Source organism: Dromaius novaehollandiae, chromosome 4 (genome assembly GCF_036370855.1).
Source record: "Dromaius novaehollandiae isolate bDroNov1 chromosome 4, bDroNov1.hap1, whole genome shotgun sequence".
NCBI classification, from domain to species: domain Eukaryota; kingdom Metazoa; phylum Chordata; class Aves; order Casuariiformes; family Dromaiidae; genus Dromaius; species Dromaius novaehollandiae.
Window position 1 is genome coordinate 39,055,085 of NC_088101.1, and position 27,728 is coordinate 39,082,812.

The following is a 27,728-nucleotide window of genomic DNA, read 5'->3' on the forward strand; positions in this document are numbered from 1 at the left end:
AAAATATTTCATTAGAATGACAATCATTGCATACACTTATTTTTTACGTGTTTATGATGGCTAAATGCATTCTGCCTTTCCCATAAAGAGATTTTGTTTTGTCTCTAATGCCATTTTAGTTCCCTAGAATTATGTTAAGTGTACAGCAAAGTGCATTATGTGATATCTCCATTTTGCTGTAGATCATTATTATAAAATGGAAATTATCATGTCCATATTTTGTGTACTTTGTAATTTACAAGCTGATTACATAAACTTTATTTGAGGATTATCAGAAAACAGTTATTCCACTCTCTTCAAGCATGGAATATTTTATCAATCACACTTCTCCCTCACTGGCTTTACCAATATTATCACAACAAGCAAAACACACCTAAATAGCAGGTTGGTTTCTGTGCTTCCTATTTAAAAAACAGTAACTATTGTTTTAAATCCAGAGATAAAAACAAATGAATAAAACCATTACATACATATTCACTAAAATTACAGACATACAGCGTCCTTAAAGAAATCTGCTTTTAGAAGACTGTCACACAAACCTTACTTGAAAATTATACGTAATTAAGCAACCAAATTTTGCAAGAAATGTTGAAACACACCATTGTTTTATATCCTCAACAGTTTTTTTCTTAAACAAACATTTTATATTTACTTTTTAAAAATGAGCATTAAGCTCTTTTAAGCTTATTTTCACCTTTCATTTTAACCTTATAACCTGGAGCCCCACATTTTATAGTTATGGTAAACTGACATTCTATAGCATAACAACACAACTCTTAATGTTAACACTTCCTGTTGATTTTCTTCATAAGATTTTCTTTCTATAATGTACAGTAACACAGAATTTTATAAATTATTAGTGCCTGGGATTTCTGCTTTTTTCTTTTGCCAGGGAACAAGCAGCAATTAAACTAAATTAAACTTAAATTAAATTAAAGATGCCTAGGAAAAATAGTTTGTCTACTGAGGTAGCTCTCTTATGCTTATCATTCCACTGCATTCAAAACCCAGTATCTCAGGATATTAGCATATTCAACCTTGTTATGTTCTAGCCAAAGAATGTTCCAGTTACTCTGAAACCTTAAAAAAGGATGTCATGTAAGTACTTGAACTTGCATTTTAGATTCGCAATTGAAACTTTAGTCATGACCTGTGCCGAACGAGTTAAACAGGTGTCAACATAAAGAATGTACATATTGAGAATTCCAAAAGGAGAATTAATTTGGTGGTATCATTTTCACCTTTAAGTTACTTGAACAAAACTCATCACTTCTCTCTAACTTAGAAAGATATTGGTGCAATCTTTTTTATTATTTAGGAAGAAAAGAAAACAAACAAGGTACTAAATGGTGGTTCAGTCCTGAACCACACAATGCACCACAAGGAAAGCTGGTTCTAAGAACATGAGTCAGTTTTATTTAAATTATTTTTTAAATAAATGGCATGGGTAGAATTAGAAATTCAAAATCAATGCTATCACATTGTCATGGTAAAATTTAAAGCCACTAGAGAATCACCTTGGTTTTTACTGCTCTGACAAATCTCTAGTTCTCCAATACGCTTATACTAAACAAACACATTCATTTTACTTACTTTTTTAAAAAAAAAAGTTAATTATTTTTTAAAAACAACCTGCAAAACCTTGTTTACCTTTAAATCTGACCTGAAGACATTCATTCAAATCACCTGAGTATAGCTGAGCACTGCCCAATTCTTAAAAATATAAAGAAACACCCAAAAAACCCTTTACCTTGGTGCAGAACTTCCCCAGGCTCCATGCTTGTCTGTCAAAATGTTGATAATTTTCTGGATTAGTTGAGTTGCAGTCAGCTGGTCTCGATACTTGGCTGCCCTTATCAAATGATCACACATTTTTTCTTCTTCTCGTTTGTCTGCAGAATACTGGGCACACAGTGACTAGAAAGAAAATAAGGACTTTACTACTAGGCACTTTAATTATGCCATCCAAAGGAACTTAAAGTGCGTTAGAATTAATTACTTATACAAAACCCTTGAGAAATAAGGATTATCCCCATTTTACAGGTTTGGGAACTGAGGAGCTATGCAGCTGCCTACAGTAAATCCATACGCAGAGCCAAGTATTAGGATCTTGACTTGTCCTCAGTTCTTTAGCCTCATGCCATACACACTCAAGATTTCACCAACACCAACAGGTTAGTGTCCTGATTGCATAATAAAAACACATAGGCACAACCACTTTTAATCTACAACAAACTAAGTGAATGGCACTATAAACAGAGAGGCAAGTTTCAGAAGAATGGATACTCCCATGACTCTCCATTAGATCTGTGTAGCCAACCATTTGCTGTTATTTGCATTCATATACAACTATAAAAACTAAAGGGAAAATTTGCGTATCTTCAGAGAGGCAGAAGATTAAATGCACATGAACACTGAATCAGTCTTCAGCAGATGGCTTAAATCCAGTATGGTAGCAGGCCTGCATGGGAAAGCTAATAATTTTCTTAGCTGTATACTACACCTGATGTACAAACATGCATTATTTTCCAAGGTACTCAAAGCTTAATACTAGCAAGCAAGAACTGAAAGTCACACATACAAAACTCTAAATTATGAAAGATGCTTTGTTACAATAGTTTCTCATCATTTTGTTTCTTGTTGATCTGAAATTTTTTCCATTAAAAAAGAGCTGGGAAAAAAAAGGGCACCAAATTTAGATCCCCCCCCCCCCCCCCCCCAGCAACATACATGAAGACCCGGAACAAATTCAAATATTGGTTGAAACAATAAAAGCTTTTCCCCATTTCAGCGCTCCCTGTTTCTAATTTCAGTTTTCATCTGGCAATTCCACAGATCACATATGCCAGACAAAGCATTTCAGCCTCTGTCAATGATTGGATTATTCTATGATCTAGTTAGCAGAATGGACACAAATGTCTGTCTAACAACAAAAAAAAACTGCCTTTTCTTCATGAAGAACAGCTGATGCAGGCACTAGTACAATTTTTTTTAAAAGCTTAGATAGCACTCCAACTGTTGTATTTAAAACAGTAATGATCCTTTATATATATATATATATATAAAAAATATATATATATACACACACACCCCTATATAGATATATATAAATACACACATATACAGGTATTAAGAAACTGTTGCAAATAAAAATCAACTGGCTAAAAATTTTACTTACATACACACATAAATCAGAGAGAGAGGAACGAAGGAAAGAAGGAAAAACGCAAGTGAAAAAATTTGTGATTGTGCAGATTTTCAAAGACATTAGATAACAGCAACATACCAAGAGACGAATAACTTTTAGAAGACCTTTCAATTTTAACAATTTTAATATATTTACAAGTTTCCTTGTAATTTTTCCCCCTAGATTTTTCCCATGCCTTAGAGCAATGCTCACCTGATGAGCAGACATCCAGAAGGAATGTAGAATAAGCAGATGACTTTCCAAGTCGAAACATCAAAAATTGGCTTTTGTACTCTTATACAAAGCATTCTACCACCCCTCTTCACAAAAAAATAAGATGGCTAAATCATAACCAAGATTAAACAACATTTTTATAGCTCTTTTTAAACACAGCTGTCTTTTCCAATACATTAAGCTATTTTGCACTCATGATGATTTTGAGTTCTCTTCAGCACTTTGTAAATGTTTGATAAGCTGTTATTTTTGAGTTGCTTGAAAGGGCAGAATTCTAAAAACAAGTGTTTAAGGTAAGCTAAGTAGTAAAATGTTTTAAAGTGCTCTTTAATGGATCCTCCTTTACAATTTGAACAGCAACTTTTCATATCTGACATAAAATCCATAGATATAAATCACATTAGAGGGTTATTCTTTCCCCATTATCAATCTCTGTCTCTTTATGGAACATTAAAGTCACATTTGACCTTAAAACATGATAAAATGGAAATCAAACTAGAATGTTTTGTAAAAGATATAATGAACTTGTACCTCTTGAAAAAAAAGTCTTTTTGATGCAATTTTGAACACATCCTTCATTAAACAGCAACAAAGATTTTCAGAGTGTAGGTCTGACATTAAAATGAAGGAAGAAATGGTATTTTATTGTCCTGACAACTGCCATGAAAACAAAATCAGTCTGTTACAAAATTGAAATGAATGGGACTTCACTTGAACAAAATCGTTATCTAATATAAATAGAAATTTGCAATTCTCCACCAAAACTGAGTCTCCCACATGCAGCAATCCCATAAAATTATAACATTGCTCCAGGAGGGACTCTTAAGTGTGGCATGCTCATTACAGTATATATTTCACAAATAAGAACAGAAAGCAGCCACAGCTTTGTCAGACACTGATATGTGCCTGTGCACAGTTACTAACACTGAGAAAGTTTTGCAAGATAGGTGGTTTATCATATATCTTCCAAGAATGCCTAAGGATTTTTTAAGAAGTGAAGGATATGCAAAGAACTAAAATTTTACTAGTTTGTACAAATGAATCTCTAATGAATTCAAAAACCTAAATTTTTATTGGGAAGTTTACTGGCTCTTCCCTACCTATTCTTCATGATATGCTCCCATTTCATCTATTCTGTTTCTCTACTTGCTTGGTCTGCTTCTGTCAAATAGTCCTCCTTTTCCCAATATCCTTTAATAGGCCTTCTCTTTGATCGTATAGGTTACTTGTCAATGGTTTAATGGTTGTCTTACCCAGTATACGCCAAATATTAGAGGATATTCCTTTCTCTCTCAAATAATCATCAATGTAGGCATGATAAAAGACTGGCTTAACCAAAAGGGAAGAAGAGACCAAACCCAAAGTAGCCAGTAGCCACTGGACTATTCTGGAAACACTAAAAAATCCCCCTGTTTCTCTGCTGTATTTTTTTCATTTCCTAGATGCCTTCAGGTTCATCTTAACACAAAATGCCTTAAATCCTTTCACACTAAAAAAAAAAAAAAAAAAAAAAAAAGTATTATTGTAACCAGCTTTCGTATTTAACAGATGGGAAAAAATAATGACTTTTAAAAGTCCCCTTATTACATGGGACATAATCATGACCACAGATATAGGCAGACTTCCTAAATTTAAGGATGGGTTGCTCAGTTTTCAGTTTGATATAGAAGGCTCCTATGAGAAAAAGCACGAAGCCATGTATCTGTAGCAATATTTGACCAAACCAAGCATTAGTTATAAGATTAAATAATCATCTAAACAAAGACCTATGAAGAATCAGCTACTACCAGAAATACTATTGTAAGATACAGGTATCTTATAGATATACCAAGATATAGAGCTGCATATGCCATAGACTATTAACAATCTGGTACATGTTAATATTGCACACTAAATTCTGAGCATTCAGTTTAGGTAAAATAAAAATGCAGCTTGACTTCTGTTTGTGCACAAACTCACAAATTATTTTCTTCTTCTTTTTTGACCTCCTGCACTTGCAGTATGCACCCTGCCATGCTCTAATGTGGTTTTACAGTTACATATACAGTTGCATGCAATCAAATTGGAAGCCCCTCCTTCCACTAGTGCTTTGGCCTAAACAACTTTTGTTCTCTCTTTGGGAAAGTGCATGATGAAAGAATAACCACAGAAGTACTGTGGGAGAATTTCAGAATCACACCCATAATGAAACTCAAAATGTTGAAAGGAGAAAAACGTATCTGCATACGTACACTCCACAGGTTATCTATATAAAAAAAAAGCGCATAATTCCATGGCTGTTCGAGTTTTACAAAGGGGAAGTTTATCAAGCAGAATCCTTTCATACAGCACAGAGCAGAGAGAAGACCATTTTCTACCCCTTCATTCACCGTGGAACAGAAGCCTTCTCCTCTTAGCCATTATTGCAGAGCAAAACAGAAATTTTCCCTCCCTCCCTTTCCCTGTATGGACAACTGCAGGCTATTTGAAGATGAAGATTATCTGAAGGTTTATCTTTGAGGAACAGTGATTAAAAAGGGCTACAAGGTCATCCAAAAGGCAAGTTATAAACATGGAAATACAATATATTCTGTATGCAGGAAAGATTCCAGAAATACTATTGTGAAATACTGCCAAGGTGAATTAGTATATTCTGCCTTATTTCATTGCATCTATTTCACTGAAGAAGAGGATTAACCTAGTGTTTTCAAGACTATTTTATCTTTAGTCTATATAAAAATGTCAAATTAAGCTGAAAGTAAAAGGTTTCCTCTGCATAGTTATATCTACATGTGCATCCTTGCAGTTTCCAAAATTACAATATAGTGCTTCATACAAACTACATAAAAGTTCAATAGTGCAGATCCTTTTAAAAGCAACATTGCACCTTTTTTCTTTTTGTAACTTCAACTTAGAGATCACTAAATACTTTGAGGTATGCCAGTTCTTTTGTCTAATATGGCTAAAAGCTACTAGCTTTGTGAACAACCTGTCTCAGAGGGTGTCATTTTACATGAGGAGTCATCCATAAGACAATGCACAGTCTTGCTGTTAATGCAAATTCCCTACCAATAAGGATATTTTAGTAAATGAAGGAGCTCCTCAATCCTCCACTCTCACAGATCTTTGCACTTGACCTCTGACCTGAGGTTTAAAGTCTGGACTAAAAAATGCTACCCAGGGAAATCTTACAAAGACTCTGAATAAGACTTAGAAAAATGAAAGCTTAAAACCTCAACAGCGAACAAAAGTCAACCAATGACAACATCTGACAGCCACCGTCAATTCTGAAGTGATGCCTCTGTCATCCAACAACTCAAGGTATTGATTTCTCTCAGCATGAAAAAAGCTTAAGCCAATGAAACAGATATAGCATCATCCCCCCGATAATAGCCATCAAGGTTAACACCAGCAGAACACTTATCAAAGTATCTCTTCTATTTCTTCTTGTTTTAATGGACTGAACACAATGCAATGGCTTCTCATTTCTGCAACCTATAGTTTTCCAAACCACATTTATCCATTTGTCCAGCCTTTCAGCTGTTTTGAAGATTAAAAAAACCTGCATCTAAATCAATTGTTTGTGATACAGATGTGTTATGGAAAAAAAAAAAAGTGTGTTTTTTAGCCAGACATTTCTGGAAAAAAAAAATCATATAAAATGGCAGGAGGGGGGAAAAAAAACAAAATGTGGTTGACTTAGATCACACAGAACGCAGACTGGTAAATCTGCCATCATAACTAGAACAAACCTACCACAGTCAGTTAATTTGGGTTAGTGATTAGAGTGAAAGACGGGCATCTCAAGAGACATTTGGTTTTAATCTGGGCTGAGTCCACAGTTTTATTTTTTACCTTTACACCTCACAATATTAAGTGTTAGTAAACCTAACTAAACACTAGGCAAAGGCACACTTCAACCAAAGATTATACCTTTCAAGTGAACCCAATTTAATAGAGTAGCTAAATGAACCAAATAACTGACAGAATACATAAATAGTAAAGAGCAGAGATGAATAGCATCAAATTTCCTCTTTATTATCAACATTTTTTTTTTAACTTTTTAAATTCTCATCTCATTGTCATTATTTGTGCTTCAGCAGCACCTTTGGATCACAATCAAAGATGAAGCTTTACACAAACAAGCAGGAGAGCTCTCTTACTCCATTGTAGAAACTGGGGGGATTTACTATATGTGCCCTACATTATTTCAATATTCTAGCTCCCTAACCTGCTACATATCGTAGACAATATATTGACACAATTGTTCTTTTTAACCCAGGAAGCCTTTTAGTTTTGTTCATATCCTTAAGTGCTTTGCATTCATTTCTCAAAGTGTGCACTAAGGCAGACACTTCTCTCTTTTGCAAATCCAGTTTATGTCTGCAATCCCTTCATGCTATTCTTGTCATAAAGCAGGCCAAGATCATAAAAACAATACTCTTGCAGACTAAATCTGAGATCCCGTGCGTCTGTGTTTTCCAAATACTTTGCATTTTCCAAGCTAGTAAATAATCAAAGCACAATTTGACAGGGCTCTATAAACAGGTAAAGCTCAACACTTCTACATAGGTGGCTCTGGGGTCTCAGATTAGATACTGAGCAAAGAACTATTGATGATCTGTGAAGAGTTTAAGTATTTCCCAGTACAATGCATCAACTTCGCAACATTCAATTGGTTCGGCACCACCATCATCAAGGAGATGTGCAATGCAACAAATGACACAGATCCATGAACAACCTTCAGGACCAAAAAAAAAAAGATTTCATAAGCAACATCCACTCTGTGCAGCAAAGGAAATGCATACTTACATAACCTAAGGGTTCACTAGACATGCTTAGTCAGGGCCAAATTAAGGTTGCATCTGATTTTTCATAACTGTTGGATACTTGGTTTTACAATCTTTTAATACTATTTCTATGCAACTTAAGTTTAAAAAAAGGGAGAGAAACATAATTTTATCATGTGAAAACATACCTATAAGTCTCAAGATGGGCCAAATACAAAGACTTCTGTCACCTAACTAAAGCACAGCAGTATTGGATTATCTTGTCTGCACCAGTAGTTAGAGGTACACAAGCAACTTGTTGCTGCCAGAAGAGAAATCCAATATTTAGTTACAGACTCTAAAGGGGGTAGTGTAGACTGAGCTAGGGAATGTCCCAATTCTACCTTCTATACACATCAGCTTTTCTTTCTGTTCTCCTTTATCTGAAGGCTCTTTCTCTTCTTTCCCACCTTTTGCTCTTGCTGTTTGTGCTTCACTTTAGCAATACCATCAGGACACTTCCTCCCTCCCTTCTACACAGTACGAACATTAAGAAGAAGTAAAGGAATTAATTATCACCCTCTAAATGCCAGCGTCCACTGCGGTGGCGGTGCTGTCAGCTCAGGAGACATTTGCCAGAGAGGTCTTGCTGCATCCTTCAATCAGGCTGCCCATTCTTACTGATCTTGTGAAAAATTTCATATGACCAGGAGCCATGTGGCACATGCTCAGTTCTCCCCAATACACTAAAGCTCTGAAATGTCCTCATCCGATAATGGTGAACAAACCCTCTCCGACGAGACTCACTGTTCTACAGGGAGGCACATGGAGGACCTTTGGTACCTGTAAGGCAGGTAACAAAGAAACCCAGCAATTTTGACTCCACTGGCCAAACATTTACTTCTCAAGGATTCAGATTTCCAGACACCCTTCTGCCAGCATAGTTCTTTGACAACTTATAGCACCAAGATTTGGCACAGCAGCGATGCTTGAACAGACAAAGAGCCACATGCAGTTTAGAAGGCGCAGAGAGACTTTAAATGAAATCTCTAAAGACAGAGAACGCGTAATACACCCAGTATCTTTGAACAACACAGCTTCTTAATTAAGGAGCCCTTAAGGAGATACATAGAGTAATTTTTCATAAGTTTTGAGTCAGACAAATTTGAAACCCATTTTCCCATGAATGGCAAAAGGTACATTTCTGACAGTGGTGAAACATTACTACTGCAAAATATGGAAAAATGGGAAATTCTCAGTGAAGTAAAAAGTTAAGACTTATCATGTTTTAACTTGGGAAACTTTTCCCAGACCTCCTTTCTAAAACAAGAAAAATTGTATTCTAAAACTTAAAGAAATCCAACCTCTGAGACCACAAAGAATGGAAAATTTCAGCCAGAAGGATTCAGATGATAAGCAAATAAGCCAAATTATAATCAGAGGTTATTGGCACCTTACTACAAGATATATCGTGCCACTTTCATCTATAAATGTGGCTTCCGCCCCTGGCTGTAACAAAGTGAAAGACATTTACACAAGATAAATTTCTTTAGTTTCTTTATTTATCAAACACACAGCTATAAAAACTTAGCTATATTAGAATTTAACACACTACTTACATTAATTGTCTCAACACTTGCCTTACAGAAATGTGTTTTCCTATATATGACTCATTTTTATCATCATATAAGAACTCACATTCATAGCATATCTAGAATACAATGCAAAAAATAAACAAAATCAAAGGTACGCAGATTATTTTGTTTGATATACCGGTTACATCACACTTTGTAAATCTCTCTATAAATTTGCAAAACCCATGCAAATTCAATTCATTTCTAGCCAAAATCCCTAAACAAACAAGTATGAATTTGAATGTTTTGTTCCTTTGTGATGGGTTCTCATGCATTTATGTAATACTATTTTGGAATTTCAACAGAGCTTGAAATAGGTAAGGATAGGCTTGTTTTTTTAATTGACACAATTTTTTTTTCATTAAAAGTTCTACCACCCTTGAAAGGTGGCTCTAAAAATTTTGGGGGGAGGGTAATTTAATTTCTCATTAAAACTAATGTAAGTATGATTTTTATTACCCATAAAAAGATCAGACTTAAAATATTATCACTATTCAGAGTATGGGAAGATAGTGGACTCTGAAATTACAGCAGTCTAACTTTAAAACACCCTTTCAGACACCTCTAAATAGATCCTTTTACTGGGTAATATGGAACAAGGACTAAGGATACTCCATAACAATTGCCTTAAAATTTTTATTTGCTTGATCATTTGGTTTAAAGGAAAAGACTGCAATAATGCAGGAGTCGCTACTGTAACTACCACAGGTGCTACCTTCCAGAGAAACAAAGTCTTATATAGCACCAAACATTTTCTAATCAAAACTTTATGCTGTCATTGTAAAAATAATAATACCACAATAAATACAAATTTATCAGATCTATTCCACAAGTTTTCTGATTATTTCCCATTTCAATATTAAATAACGGAACCTGTGAAACCTTCTACTCCAAGGCTTGGATGTTCTTGTCAAGTTTTATTTTCAGCTTTGGTTCAATATGCTGTGTGAGGTTTTGCTGTTTATTTTCTTAAACTCTGGAAGGTGTTTTCACACTGCCCCAGCTAAAAGTATCATAAGTTACATACAGCTTAACTCATGGATGTCAGTGTAGTGGCATGAGATAGATTATGCAGTAAAACTACAAATCCTGTTTAGATTTTACAAACTGACTTTAATTCAGCGTAAAACAGCAAACTTTAAACATGATAAACTCCAAATATTGAGCACAACAGCAGAGCAGGATAAAAAAAAACACAAATCTGTGACATTTTTTCAACAAGAATCTGGAATTTGATATGAATTACACTTCACTGGTTAACATTATAGCTACTGAAAAAGTACAGTGACTGATCAAAATTACCAGCTTCCATCAAGCATGTACAAAAATTAAAAGAACTATTTAAATCACGTAAACCATTATACAAAATACGTGTAAGCAATAGCTACTGGACATACCAAAGAGCTGTATAACAGCATTTCTCATTCATTTAAAAGTTTCACTTGCACTCTAGCCAATAATCTAGTGCTGATCAATTCTAATATTCCAAATTTCTGAGTAGTTTCAAACAACTGCCATTTAAAAATAACCTGAGAAATGTTCCTTCTTCTCCTGCCACTGACCATATAAAATTACCTTCCAAAACAGCACTGGTCCAATGTAAAGATGGGTGATGCTCTCTTCAAGGCTATCAACAACTCCTTAGAAATGTAATAATGGGGGGTTCTAACAGATGGGATAGGAAAAAATAAGCAATACAATTTCAGAAATAAGCATATCTGATTTCTTTTTCTTTTCTCTTTCTTTTGTAAATGTTTAGAACTAAAGGTGTGAGGGCTCTCAGCTGGGATAGCTTAAAGACATCTGCAGATGGCATATACAAGGACCCTGCGCATGCCCCTCTCCCCCTTTCCAGAGCTGGCCCCAGCCGCCCCCTGCAGCTGCCCTGTTCCCCTCGCGGGCAGCCGTGGTACCGTGGCAGGTGTCCAGCTCGTCTCCCCAGCAGGGCACCGCCAGCCCTTGCTGTGTCCTGACAGCGTATGATTAAGTCTATGACAAAAATTCTTCCACAATTGCAATGTACTCTCTAAAATATACCCCCCCCCATTCAATAACAGTGTTTTGATTGCTTTATCATTCACCTCCCTGAAATATTTCCAAGGCAAGGATCAATACTGCTCACCAACTGCGGAATCTCAAATTACGTGGAACACCAGTTTATGTGCTACAGGATGGTAAGAGGTTTCCTTAACCTTAAAAAAGTAACCTTCACTTCTTGAACTCTCTCCTCAAGATGTCTGATTTCCAGGTAAAAGCATATCAAAGGAAAAATGAAACCTGAAAGCGGAGAATGTTCCTGGAGAAAAGCAGCAGGCCTTTTCCACCCTGTCTGACTATTTGAATAATTTTCAACTACCTTTCTCTGGCCTGATTATTCAGCAGAGCAACCATATTAAAAAAAAAAGTATTAACAATAAAAGGTATTTCAAAATTCATTGGTTTTGTTAAATGAAAGTCCCTTTTACTTTTAAAATAGCCCATGCTGATCTTCGAATTTTTGGAATTGGAACAAAAAAGGGAAGACGCTCCATTCAAATGCAAGGCTAGTACCTTCTAAAGAGATAACATCTGTAATTGTGACTTCCAAACTCTGTTTCTCAGACTAAGTGATCTGTGGGATCATGTGGCAAAGAGCCCACAATTAACCAAAAGCTTATCATAAGGGCCCAGGATGGACCTCTGGAAAATATTCAGTTGGGGAACCAATGACCAGAAGCACACACTGTTCTCAGGTAACTACTCATCCCAAAATACTAACTTCTACAATTAAGATTTTGTGTGTACTTAGAGTTTGTACTTTTGATGTTTACCATCAACACTAACACATTGCTTTTTTTTAAAAAAAAAAAAAAAAAAAACACAAACCACAAGGCTCAAGACACTCCAACCATCCTATATAGTCATGCATGCTCTTCATGAAATTCAACACGCAGAAAAACAAAAGACTTGCAAACAGCTCACAAAGAAAACAAATTGTTTGACACACTGCACTAAGCCTATTCTGCATCTGTAATTTCTGTATAGCTGTCTCTTTTCCTTTAAGATCTTTTTAATAGGTCAGAAAGTTCTTTCTCTATGAAACATGGAAGATTCCTGCATTTGAAATTTCCGTTGGCCAAACTGTAAGGTTTATAGCCATTCTTAAATTATGTATTAAGTTCTGAGAGAATTTACTTTCTTATCTTGGATAAGATTCTGCAGAGAAATTCTCTGCTGACAACCTCCAGGTCTAACAGTATTAAGTCTCTTGGAGGGCTTACCTTAATTGTAGTGGCATAAGTCTGCATTCTCTTTCAGCTTCAACTAGCCTAATATCAACACCTACACCTTTTTGATTTAACACTACAAAGATAGCAGAGTCTACCCACTCCATCTGTGAGAAACACCTCTAAGAAGGCCAACACAGTTTAGGATTGTTTGATGAGATTTTAATCTCATGCTTCCATGAAGGCAGAGAAGGGAAAGGATGGAAGAAGTCTGAATGTCTCAAAATCCACTATGACATAGCCTTGACATTATTTCTACTTAGATTTAGAATCTTCTCTGATACATTTTTGACAAAAAATAGTATCTTGGCCCCAGGGCACAAAGGAAAAAAAGTAATGATGCCCAAAGCACTTGCACTGCTCATCATCAAAGCATTTGAAAAATGATCGTGACTATTTCCAAGAGATATCCAACCTTTCCACAAAGGTGGCCAGAAGTCTTTGAAGACTTGAAGACATTTCCTCTCAAGTGAATTACCAATAGGAATTACCTGCAGATGTGAGCAGGGAAAAGGCGGGAGGGAGAAGAGGTGAGGAAGGTACCAGGAAGTCTGTCATATTCCTTATGTGACACAGAAGAGCAAGGACAATTTGGTTTTCTGAAACATAATGCTTGTAAAGGACTGACTCTGCCACTGCCTGCAGTACTTAAACAGTGAAATGCAGAGGGGTCTCCATAAGTCACTTGGCACCTTCACCAACACAGTGATTATCTGAAGACTGACTTAACTGATTGACAAGGCTTCCTTTTCATGGTCTAAGACCACATATTTACAAAATGATCGGCGCAATTTTCCCCTATTTAGGTCTAGGAGGAAAAACAGTTGGGTGGGCTCATTCTGCAAACATTTCCATAGAAGAATCAGATGAACGGTAAAGAAAAAGATTCCAAAAATCCATTATAGTGATTACCATTTGAAAGCTAATATAGTCAAGTTTAAAATGAAAAGCTGAACTGCCACTTCTGTCTTACAGTCTTGCAATGTGAAAGGATCTTTTGGTTCCTATTAAGAATTCTGATTACTGCAGTGCTATGCCCTTTCCTAAATGAGACAATTCATTTTGTGCTATTGTAATGCACCTTTCCCTACCTGGAAAGCTGTTTAGGACTACTCAGAAATAAAAAGTTGGCTTTATAAAAGATTAACAGGAATGCCATCCATCAGTGCTTTACTGTTTTCCACTGTTTCTCCACTGGATCCCAGATGGATTTCAAGACCCATGTATTATAAAATACAGATCCTTTCAAGTTAATTGCAAAATCCTTATTTAAACAATTACTTCCTCTTTTCAACCATCAGCTCATTGATGTACTTACTTCAGCACAGTAACTACATTTTTGTATTCAGAACAGAACACTTTCAATGGAAGGCTGAAACATTGCTTGGAGTAAGACATTCCAATCCAAGATAAAGTATTACGCTAGATGCAATACTATGCATAACTTCCTCATGAATAATATTGCAAAAAGGAAAGAAAAGGTAATTTATATGACTAAGAAACATAGGTAACATACGAAACCTTAATTTTATATACCTACATACTGTATTGATGGGCTTTTCTAAATGTCTCCCTATCCTAATGTGAAATACATATTTCACTATCCACACTGTCCCTGAAATTGATTTTTACAAACGACCTTCATAAGCATCAAAAAATAAACCTGCATGAATCAAGCTTTTCTCATGCCTAAATGAATGCAAAGACATTGCATAATTATGAGATAAGACTATGTATACCATGATTTGATTATAAACAAGCTAATAAGTGAATCTATACCTTCGCATAGTCAAGAAGTCATAGGTCAAGACAAGATTTAAGTAGTCAAAAACTACTCAAACAAACCATTGACTAGATTTTTAACTTATATAGAACAGACAGGCTATGGATTTCAGACACATTCAAACCTGTTTTGTGGTTTAAAAAAAAAAAAAAGGTCTAAAAAAAGTATTTGTTTTCCCTTTCTTTTATGGAAATATCAGGGTGCAAGTGCCTGGACTAAATCCTCCGGATAACAAGCAAACTTTATTTTCCAAAGCAGACAACAGCCAATTTTAAAACTAAAATGTTTTGGAGGCTATACACATAACAACACACAGGTACATACAACAGTTTAATGGGTTAGTAAGAGAAAGCACGTTGCATGTGTACGAATATGTATGCCATATCTTTTCATATATACAGCTGCAGAACTCATAGATCACAGCTTCATAGATGCTGAATTCATAGAATCACTTATAAATTATCATCTCAACCATCAGCAATCATCAAAAATGAAAATTTTTACAAGTAACAAAAATAGTAACATACTAAAACCTGAATGCAAGACCTCAGGCTTCTCTGGCAGCTTCATAACTGCAGAGGTTTCAATACAAAATCCAGCTACAGTCAAGTTGGATGGCTTTAGCTGAACAGCCTGAAGTCAGGTTATCATAAGCTGTATTCGCAGCTCAAATGCTTTTGCCAGGAAAAGTCAAATTAAAAGCAATTAAACATGCAGAAAAGGAACTAAAATGTAGGTGTTTTACAGTGTTGTGACAGCTTTCTTCATTCCCATTCTAAACAAGCTTCTCACATAAAAACAATACTTTTGAAAATGAAATTGTATTTGAGCAAATATCCGAAGCTACTGATAAAAGGCTGTCAAATACATCTGGGCTACAAATGACAATATGTTGGATCAAAAGTTAACACCACATTTAGCAAGCAGATGCATATTTCATCCTTAATGAAGGCCTGAAAAGAAGAGTTCACTTTATTCTGGATGCAGGTATCAAAGCAGATCTCTCAAAGCAACACAGGCGCATCATCTAAGGATCTTTTTCACATTAAGAATCCTATTAGAAGGAAAACACTAAAAGGTAATTGAATTTCCCTCAGTTATCTTCATCTCTGTCAGCTCCTGCTACAATAACTTACTCTCCAGAGCAGAGATAACTCAATTCTGTCCAGCAAGCATATGTTATGAATCTCCAAAGCAAACTTGTCTAAATCATTCTGGTCTTCTATCAAGGTTGGCTGTGGATATGAACTCTGACAGAAAGCAAACAAATTTATTTTTATCTTTTCAATAATTCACTTCCCTGTGCTTTGATGGAAGAATCTAAAGACACAAATGTTTCCAGTAATTCTGGAATTATAAAGACTGTTTGAAAATATTTTTATATGGAACTCATGCTATTATAAATTGTTTGATTCATCATTCTGTTTTTGCAAGAAAAAAAAAAGATTGGCATTGCACTTTCAGGTTCCTGGAGGAATACAAAAAGTAGAAATGCCGAATTCCATGCTGAATTTACAAATCTTTTCATAAAGGTTTTCGTATTTGTTTTCCACATTCAGTGCAACTGCTAACTGTACAAATAGTATCAACACAAGTATATTCTAACTTTTTACTTTATAAAAGCTTATAATATATCAGTAGGTGCAATTTCTCCACTGGTGTGAACAAGCTACTTTGATTTCAAAAGCCTCATGTTTTAAGAAGGTACAATGACTTATCTAGACCAATATCACAAAAGAAAGAAAGGCAAAGGACAAGAATCAGAACAGCTACTTCCACAGGTAAAGGAGAGAAACCTCACCAACGTCTTCCCTCCTCCTTTTTGCCACAGTGAGATGTTAGTATCACGACAGGTAGTTCTATGAAAACATCAACTCAGTAAGGGATAAAAAATGAATATGCAAGAATTAAAACATTAGGAACCACTAAAGAAAGAACACCACAGAAAATATTGTGCATTTTAAAATTTGTGCTGCATTTGGAGCGTTGTGTGTACTTTTGCGTCTTCCATCAGAAACTTGTAGGTAGCTACAGAACCCCTCAGACAAACTCACTTAGGGCCCTTTATATCACCTGATTTTATAGAATCCTGCTATCCCTCCCGAGTCTTTTTTTTCTTTCTCAGTTCGAAAAATCCTACTGTTACATAGTTATTCCTTCTATGGCAATAATTCCTAGATATGAATCCTTCTGAATCCCTTCTCAGTTCTGTTATATTTTCTGATGGAAGTCCTACCTATGGGTTTGGATGAAAACAGTCACAAGGAAACAGCAGGCGATTTCTCTCAAGAGAGAAATCGCATGCTGGGAAAGTAGTGCGCAAAAGTTTCCCAAGAGCTAATAAGCTCTAAGGACTAGCAGTCTTGTTGAATCCAGAATATCTGATCATTTCAGAATACCACTGGTCTGCTGAATCTGTACACCACCACTAGCACCTGCTAGCTCCAGCAACAGATCATACAAGTCAGACAGTAACCAAGACTGTGGTGGCTTCTCTATGCAGACAAAAATTACAGGATTGTATATACACCTGATAAGCAAAGGACCCTTTCAGGGACTTTCTGAACATCCCAGAAGCCACTGGCATGTCAGTACAACCCTTCACTTGTAAGTAGACAGTTGGAGTCAGCCTCCCAACTGTTGCTCCAACTGTGAGTGTATTGCATGGTGTTGTGTGAATAGTCAGTTATTAATTATAACAGCTTTATACTATTAACAACAACAGTTCAATGAAAAAAAGGTGTTCTAAGAAATACTGGTTGTTGTCTGTATCTCCCCTCCAACTCAAGCCCCTATCAGAGAAAAGGCAGTTTCCGATACAAGAACGAAACTAAGATGGCAGTATAATTTGCAATTACCTCAGTGAAACTCTTTGCTACAGAATGTTGCAACAACAGACATCTATGTGGATTCAAAGGTTTATTGGGCAAATGGAGGAATAATCTGTCAAGGGGTATTAAAGCCATCATTTCTGGCACAGTAAGACTCAGAAGTCCCTGAACTGGAAACTGCTGAACGCTAGGACTGTATTCTTAGAAAGTACTACTAGTTGTTTGCCATTTTTATAAACTCTTCCCTAAGTATCCTTTGTTTGAGATAGGATATTAGGCTCGATGGACTAACCAAGTGCTGATCTTGGTCAGTCACGTTCCAGTTGGAATTAATCCTTCAAGAATAGACACAGAGAAGAACTACTAGATGATTTAGAGTATGCAGACGCCACCTTAAAAGAAACAACTACAAAATACAACTCATTTAGCCTAGCAAAATTAAGTAAGGAGATGTGGTAATTAAATAATAGATGAAAAAAGTAAAAATGAGAAGAAAAAATACTGAAAAAGACTACTGAAGCCAAAAGACAGTAATCGTATAACAACAGAGAAATATTCGCTGAATACAAGTAACAAGAAATTATTAGAAGTTTTCAAATAAGCAGAATAAGTAAATTCAGTCTACCAGCTGCAGTAGTGAGGACAAAATATCCTCAGACTCTTTTTCTGAATATTTATTTTTTGAATATTTTAAAAGGAAGCCTGATAATTCTCTGAAAGGTAATATAGTGGTGGAAAGAGTAGAGGGCTGAATTCAATGTCCCAGACCATTCCCTTTCCAGTTTAAACTTCTACAAAGCAATGCCTAAATATATTGATAATACAACCAGAAAAGAACTAAAGTCCCACAGAACAGAAGTTCATATATACTGTCACTTAATAGCAATTAGTAGATATTTTGTCCTTTTTATCATAAAAATAGGAGTAGAAAGGATTATAAAACATCACAAAACTCACTTCATCTTTGTGACAAGACTCTCCACACTTAAGGTCAATACTTTCATCTTAAGAGTAGCAACACTTATGTTTTAATGATTAGAATTGTGCTGTTTTCAACCTTCCCTCTTCCTGGTTCCACATGATTCTGTGTTATCTCCTCCCAGTGTTCTTCACTTAAACTAAATTTTGAGTGGGGAGGAGGGGATAAGGGATCTGTCTTATCTGCAGAAGTACCGTGCCAGGAACATGTACGGCCAGACTGATCTTTCCAAACAGTCCCTGAAGTCCTTTGACTAGTAATAGTTTTGATACTGACCCATATCTTCTATTTTTCACTTGACATGCTCCTGGTACCTCCATTTTATAGCATTTGTTTTTATCTGGTGGAGAGAAAAAGATTCTCTGAATTTACTTTGATTAATTTTAAAAGTGCACTGAGAGATCTATGGGGTTTCCTCTTCACATCTTGAAGGCTATTAAGTGGAGCATACCATGACACTGAATGAAGAGGTCTGCTTAATGAAGAGGTCTGCTTATTAATCTCTGAGAAATCTAACTGAGCAATCTGCAGAACTTTAGGTTATGCACTAGGTTATCAGTCCGGCACTATGAATACATTATGATAAACAGCTAGAAGATAGGAAAGAGTCTATCACACAGTAAATAGCATAATCACATCAGCAAATAGCAGGCTCATCAGAAGAATCAGCTTGCAAATATAGCCTATATTCTTGCAAATATAGGCTACACTCAGATGTTTAAGTAGTAAGTTTTTACTAACTATGCATTTACTAGAATCATTCTTAGCCAAACACTGGCTATCTTATTCATTGGCCATAACTCCAGACCTCAATTTTTTTTGCCTGCTATCCTTTCAAACAATGCCATTCTAAAGTTTCAATACTAAGCCTATGCAAACTCTTTCTTACAAGTTCAGATGCGGCTCTCTTTCAGCACTGATAGCAACGTTCCTCAGATCGCTACAAAACATTGCCCCAGAATGATGTAGAGTATTCTTCTGCCTTTTCTAGTCTTCAGATCCTGAAGATCTCTGGGTTTTTTTGTGACCTTGCCAGCAGTAATATAAGAATTATTTAATTGTAACGTCTTTCTCGTTTAGATCAAACCCATCTACGATAAGGGAGATGTATACTGTCACCAGAGTGTTTTCTGCAAAGTTTAACGTTAAACTCCGCACATGTCCTTAAAAAAGTAAAAAGTAATGCCTACCATCTTTGGATAGTAATTTTAGAAAAAAATCTCCGATCATGCACAATAAGATGCTTGCTTTGTTAACACCAGAAATCTACAGTCTATTTACAGAGTCCCTTACTTTAGTCAGAGTGTTTTAGAATCACTGCCTTGCATGAGTTACTACAAAAGTCTGCATGTGAATAATAAACAAGGTAAACACTACTGATTTATTTTGCATGAATAGGTGAGAACAACAAGGTTTCTGATGGGAACATCTAATTTGAAGCAAGAAATTCTTTGGCTAGCTAGCTTAGCTTTCATATCATGAGCATAAAAAGATGCAGCCAAACATGGAAAATGTATTTATAAACACAGAAACTGTATAAAGAGATACCATATTAGAGGTTCAAAGCAAATGTACGCCATCCATCAAAAGGCTTTTTAAAAGACCAAGAAAAGCTGGAATGGTTAAACTGCAGAGAAAGTAAGGCTGTTAGAAAATGGCATTCTTTAAGAAGAAAGTCTGTTCAAACAAGGAAAATAGAAAAATATGTCAACCCTGGCATGTTAGGTTTAAAAACAGAATGAGGCAGGCCAAAAGAGATTGAAGAACACTTGCGTAAAGGCATAAAAGGCAGTAATAAATTATTTTTTAAACACATTAGGAGAATAAGCCTGCTAAGATACTAGATGATCAAAGGATAAAAGAAGCTCTTGGAAGACAGGATCACTGCAGAGAAGTACTAGTAGGGAAGTTTTGAAAGACAGTTGACAAGTTACCAACTACTAGGACTAGACCGTATTCACTCAGGTGAGCTAGAACTTAGGGATGAAAGCAGCTGAGCCATTAGCTATAGTGTCCTTGTTCAACCTGCCTCAGCACCAGGAAGATGAAAAAGACAGCAAGCGGACTCCAGAGGACTGCAGGGAACTACATAGCAGTAAGTCTGAAATTTAAAAAAGGCAAATTGGTAGCTCTGCTTAAAAAAGCAAATAATGGAATAAGCAAACTGGGAAGAGTCAGCATGGATTTTGTAATGGTCCCACTTCATTAGATTTCCTTAAACAAGTCACTGTGCACACAAACATGAAAGATCCTGTTGATAAAGTCCACTGTTCAATGTTGAGTGACAGAGAAAGTCATTCAAGGTTCGGTAGGCTGTGGGGTACACAGGAATGCCCTCATATGAATAAAAACTGATCAAAACACAGGAAAAGGATTTTAAAAAAGTCAGTCTTTTAAGTGAACCCCACTGTGTTATTAAATGTATTCATAAATGACTGGGAGAAGGGTGTGGAGAAGGTGACAAATTTTACTGATAGTTCTAACTAATTCAGGGTAGTAAAAATAAGGACCAAATGTGAAAAAATGCTAATAAAGTGAATGGGAGATAAAACAAGAAAGGAAATTCAATACATAGAAATGTTAAGCTTTGTCCAAAATGTCATCCCTGCCACCCAGAACTAAGAAAGCTTCCCTATATAGTTGCACTTTCTTGCACCAATCCCTAAGCATCAACTCTGCTAGAAATAGGATACCAAGCTAGTTGGAAATTTGGTCTAACTCAGTATACATACTCTTACATTTTTATTAAACAGTTTACAGAGAATACAGCATACTATTTGTCTGTGAAACAGAAGAGGAACATTGTTAGTGTAGATGAATAAAAGAGGCATGGAATTTCCAAGTGGATTCTGTTAACATCCTAAATGACTTAGGATTTTGAATGCTCTAAACAAATATCAAGTCATTCGAGTTTACTGCCAAATTATTTCCTATTTCCAAATCCTTAGCTCTACAATGCCCTAATAACTAGACGTTCATTTGAGTATTTCAGGAATTACCATCTCAAGAGTTCACAAAGAATTATCTGAGATAAGTGAAGCTACAGAATACCATGATTAAGTTTAATTTTTCAAAGAAATTTTGGTAAAGTCTCTTAACATAATCTATCTCATAATTAACCAAAACCAGCAACTGTAATGAAGATACTATCACTTCCGGTTTTGTCAGATAGGTTGACAGGAGAGAGTCATTATAAAACAAAGTTTCTGTTTCAAACTGCTTTAAAATTATCGCTATAATGCATTTTGATTTAAAATTAAAGCATAGTATAAAAAAAGATGTCACAGCAATCCAGGGCAAGCTTTGATTCCTTCTCCTCCGATTCCTTTCCTGATTATTAAAGCATAGAGAAAGAGGAAACACAGAAAAATTTTCACTCTTTCTTTCATAATCAGGCAGTAGTTTATCCCCACACTTCTGACAGTGCAAAGAAGATATTGCAATGTCCAAGAGGAATGTGAACTTTCATTTCAGTATCCTTCAACTCATATGAGATGAAAAATCCTGAAAATTGCCACCTCAGAAATATGAGAAATTTAATTTTTCCATTTTGGGACTTTTCAACATACTGTAGCTGCACACAACTGGTTAACCCTCCAGTGGAAAAAATCCTTCCATATTGAGCACCCTAATGAAGAGTTTACAGATTGCATAGCATCTTCAACAATGTTTAGAAACCGAAGTCTAAATTTTTCTTCCTTCTACCGACAGATGGTGCTATAATGCCTAACCTACTCAATGCAAAGGGTAGCATTTATTTAAAGATAGAAATTTGAGATAGAGTTAAATCCACTCATAATGAAATTTGAAATGCCATATTTTTGTGTGAGGGCATCTCTAACTTTCAGAAGATTGTAAAAGTGTAATGTGGCAATGGAAAGAACTAACTTTTGGTTAACCTGACTATAGGCAGCCTACAATTTGCACTGTTATCTTCATACATTCACTTAAGAATTCATTGCAAAATATTCTGTTCGAATAAATAAGGTCATTGCCATTAAATGTGCTGAACAACATTCTGTGTAAAAGGATGTTGCAACAGTCATGAAAAGATTATTTGTAACACAAGTTCTATAACAAAGCTGCTTTTACAGTTAAAAACAAGGAGGGTGGGGGGGATTTAGATGAAGAATAGAGACCCAATCAAGTATAAAACCCTTCTTTCTTTCCCCCTGCATTTGTTACGCATAGAGCTATCTATTATCTAAAGAAATTACAAAGACACCAAATACCTTTTCATAATTCTTTCAAGGGCTCTCAAACATTCTCTTTGACTTATGGGTATTCTGCCACAATTCATTTGCAGTTCTCTTAGGGTACTTCCTCTGATTCAAAATAACATCTTCCAACATTTAATGCTTAGTACACCAAAAAGGGAAAAGGTGCAGAATACACAAGATTATGAATTAACAGAAGCACTGAATTTTGTTTTCTGCCAAGAAAGCTACATCCGAGTCACCAGAGGAATGCTTGCCTAGCCTTGCATCTTACCTCTGTCAAGGCAATACTTATATTAACATTAAGATTAATTTTTCAGCATGAGCCATAAAGCAAAACATTCAGTTTATTACAGCTAAACCATGGCCTATAAATTGATACCAAGTAAGAATTAAAACTGTGAGGAAGTCTAAGTTTTCCGCATGAAGAAACATAACTGAACAGAAAAGGGCAACAAATTTTACAGCAGCTGGAAATGCTAGATTTAATTATTGAAGAGAAATCATGCAGAGAAGTTAGCTGCCTAGCATAATTTATAGCAAATGTAAAGGCAAAGCCATGCGAAATTCTCAGTTAATCAACAGAAACAAGCAATAATAAGAATACCAGCACTTTCTATTTCTATGGATGATGAGAATTTGAAAGAACAAAATCAGAAAAGAGAGTTGAGACTGACAATGCCACGCAATCTTTTAAAAAGGAGGCATCCAGGAGGAAGGTTGGTTTGTAAACTATGGCAGCAGTTACATTTTACGGATACAATGTTTGACCAATATGGCCACTATTCCTCACATACACAAAGTGAAGAATCCTTCTCCAAACATTTTAGAGTGTTTTTATAAAATTATTATTTGTGTTGCACTGCTCATTGCTCCTCTACATACACACGACATTCAGCTTTATGAATGGTTCTATAAAGAAGCAACTTTTCCCCCCATTCTTCTATTTCTTCTTGTGGTCTTTCAGCCAAAAATATGCATTGCTGAAGGAATACGCATCAAAAATACTATACACAGTCATAGATGTGGCATCATTGATTTTGGTCAAAATCCTGTAGCACCATCCAATGCCAAACTAAAGCTACACTAGGAAGATGACACTTTACGATGCTTGAACACTTCAGGCCTGAAACACCTGCAGGTTTACATATTTTGAATGCTATAAATATGTATATTCACACACAAATACATGAAGAGATTTATATAAGGGACATCTATCCAAGGCAATGGGTGCTCTTGTCATAAATTACAAAATAAAGTCAATTAGAGCACAAAATTCCCTCCCCCTCCTCACACCAAATCCAATTATTCTCATAGGCCCAACTCTGCAGCAGTCTGCACAAATAATCACTCTAAGACACAGTGCAAATCACTAGATTTTTCAAGGTCATTTACGGAAAGCAGTCTGGGTGGTAGCATGAAACTAGTTGTTAGAATTCAGGCGTAAAGAGACTGCTGTTCAGGATTTTCAGGTCTGCCAGCTACTCAGGCTGAAATTTGCAGAAGTGTCCAAGTGACCTGTGCATATAAATCCCGGGGACACTAGGAAAAAATTAAGGTTATAAGTGACTTATGTTAGAATGCTCACATTTCCCCATTTAGTGTAAAATCATGAGCTTCTCTTTCTCTGCTCCCTCACTAGTGGAAATAACTGCAATATTGCTTCATCAGGCTTGTTTGAGGCTTAAGCATATTGCAAAATCAGTATGTATATCTCTGCTCCTTCTGTGACCTCCCTAACTAGAGAGGTAACAGTGAAAAGGCTGGAGAAGGAAGGAGCAGAAAAAAAATACAGGAAATAAAAGGTTGAGCTTTGGCTGCATTCAGACAAAGAAAACTCTCTTACAACCAATCCTTCACCTCCAAGGCACTCTTTATTCTCTCTCTCTTTTTTTTTTTTTTTTTTTTTTTTTTTGCAAAAGTAGCTTAGAAGAAAGATAGCATAACTCTTGCTCACAACTTATATTACTTATGTTATCTTCTATTAAAAAAGGGGTGGCCAGAAGAAGACCGCCTATTCAGTTTTTCCAGACTGCTGAGTTGTAAGGTAGAGCCCTCCAGAAAGGGTGGGAGATTGCAATCTTCCTTGAGAGAAGCTGAGCACATCCAGTTTGAAGAAGCTTTTGAAGTGCAGGACTGCAGAGGTAAAGATGGGAGACACGTAAATCAAGGGGGTCTGCAATGCCAATGGGGTCAGAGACTTCTGAGACAAGGAAGGAAAAGAAAAATAACCAAGCATGGTGACAGATGCCAGTGCTCACCCTTTCCTTGCACCAAACACAGAAGTGGCTGAACTGAGTTTGTTGCAGTTGAAGACAGTACTGAAAGTTTCTGAAAAAGATTTGCTCTGAAAAGACTTAGGGAGGAGAGCGAAGATTTACTTTCAGATCCTTTTATTTTAAATCTATCTCATCCAAGCACTCAGTGTTTTCTTTATATCTAAAGTTACAGCACAAACTAGAATAATATGCAAAAAAAAACTGCTTTAGACACTCTTTTGGTGGTTTCGGTCATCCTACTTTAAGGAAAATGCAAGTGTGTCAGGACCAAAATACCAGCATCAACATCCATACCATTCATAGAGTGGGAATGCATCAACAAGTTGGATGATACGGTACATCAGCCACCCAACACCGCACAGATCTGTTCCCATTATGTGATAGGATGTCTCCGATCTAGTCAAGCGACAGATACATTTCTGGACACATGATGGAAGAAGGACAAGTATTCTATAGCCTTGAGTGCCTCTTTAAAAGCCATCAGGAACACTATGTGAAAAGTACCACAGCGCTAAAAAGAGTTAAGCACGCTAGATGGGAAGTGTGAAAATCAGACCATGCTGTGGATATAGCATGCTACATAAGAATTTCCAAATATTAACGGTACCTGCAATGAATGTGCCTAATGGTTCCTCCTTCCACAAAGAAATCGTAACACTGACTGAAGTCTGCCACAGACCTCAATAACACTAACTTCACGTGACACTAAATTTGGTACTTAAGTATCTGATAGAATCCAACAGCTGTATATCATGATTTTTACACATCTGCAGAAGTGTTGCTAAGGCTAAATTTTTCCAACACAGTAACAAAACTAAACTTTATAAACAAAACAGACTGCTGCTATTTTAGTACACTAGTTTCTGTTTAAGTTCAAGCTGATATAAAGTTAAATCCTTGAGCCACCATACTGACATAGCACAGATTCAAAATAGCATCAACTTAAAAAGTATCAGCAAACTCCTATCCTAGAGAGTTACGGCACAGCAAAACTCAAAGCTATATTAAAAATATAAGTTGATGCTCAGTGTAAATTTCTTCCAGCCATCATAAAAAGGTGTTTTGAGACTGAAATAAGGTTAATAGTGAAGTCGCCACTGAACAACAGTATTCATTGATATCCTGTATTTACGTGATAGAACCCTACACTTCACACAGATTTCCCCACACACACACGCACACACCTTCGCGTATGGTTTGCATCTGAAGGAAAAAAGTGAGCTGTTCATCTAATCAATAGCACCATGTCATGCATGGAGCTTCTGCATAAATCCAGTGCAAAAGATGTCAAGCATGTCCCACTCCAATGATTATCAGGCAATGAAGTAAAAAGATGCACTTTTCATCTCCACAGGACTGTCGCCAAACCCTTGATGTAATAAATGAAACATGCCTGCTATTTCACCACTGCAAAATGGTACTGTAGATACCTTACAACATCTCTGTTTGCAGGAGGGGGTAACCAGCTCTAGATGAAGTGCAGATATGTTATTAAACAACACACAGCTTGAATCCGGGGGCCAACACAAATGACCTTTAGAACATAGGCACTGTCTAAGACAAATATGCTTTCATCTTTGGGGAGTATTTTTTCAAGTAAAGATTTAAGAGAAAAACAGTTTAGAAATACGTTAAACATGAGTGTGCCTTCAATCTCTTAATGCTTCTTTCTAAAAACAAAACCACAAGTAGTATCACATGTCAGAGTAAAGACTAAGTACTCTTTAAGCAGAATATTAGTGAATTTAGTGAGATTTAACTTTGTTTTCATTTAAACAATGCAACAAGTAAAGCACACAGAAAGGAGCTACATGAAGTAGCTGAGATCCAAAATTGGAGGTACAGCTAAGCTCAGTCAAAAAAAAGGGGGGGGGGAGGGGGAGAAAAAGAGGCTTGCATTTTTAGTATAAAAACAAAGATCTATACTTCATTCTAGAATTCCTTAAGTGTGATGAATACACAAAAACAACAAAACCACATTAAGGCACTTAAAACATACAGGAAATGGTTTTAGAGATAGATTAAGTGAAATAGCAAACAAACTACACAAATAGAAAAAAGTTGTTTCTCGTTTTTCACAAAATAGGCTGTTTTAATTTATCTTCAATAAGGTTTTTTTTTTTTCCCCTCAGACTTGCATCTTGACTGTGGTGCTAAACAGCTCAAATCCATACAGTGATATTTGCTTCATGGAAAGGAAGAGCATTGGTACGGTACAATTCCTTCCTCCACAAACTATTGTTTGCAGATTCTGACAAGTTCTGAGCTACCCTGCACAGCCTGTTCTTACATCAAAGTTAGTAGCAGTAGTGAAGAGTCAAAACACACCAGGATTGCTAAGCGCCTTTCAGGATTGAATCTCTCATGCCTAAAACCTAAACCCAGCCCTGGAATCCTGAAACGTATTGGGTCTGTTGTTTTTGTTTTTAGAGACTTTAGTCTTACCTCAAATTCAGCATGACGGTGAATATCCTCTGCTCTCTGTCTACTCAAGATGAACTCTGCTTCATTAGCCACTCTTACTAAATGGTCCTTCATAGTTTGACTCAGTAACCTATGGACAGAAAATG

The 27,728-nt window shown here is 36.0% G+C and overlaps 1 protein-coding gene across 4 annotated transcripts in view; it reads right to left on the bottom strand.

Moving 5' to 3' along the window:
* The window catches only part of LRBA (LPS responsive beige-like anchor protein), a 417,031-nt gene that overhangs the window by 236,402 nt on the left and 152,901 nt on the right, over nt 1–27,728 (bottom strand). For all 4 annotated transcript variants that reach the window (XM_064510803.1, XM_064510804.1, XM_064510805.1 and 1 more), the window contains exons 36-37: nt 27,604–27,712; nt 1,751–1,917 (exon numbers count right to left, since the gene is read on the bottom strand). In XM_064510803.1, the coding sequence (XP_064366873.1) occupies nt 1,751–1,917; nt 27,604–27,712 (276 nt within the window). The remainder of the gene's footprint in view (nt 1–1,750; nt 1,918–27,603; nt 27,713–27,728) is intronic.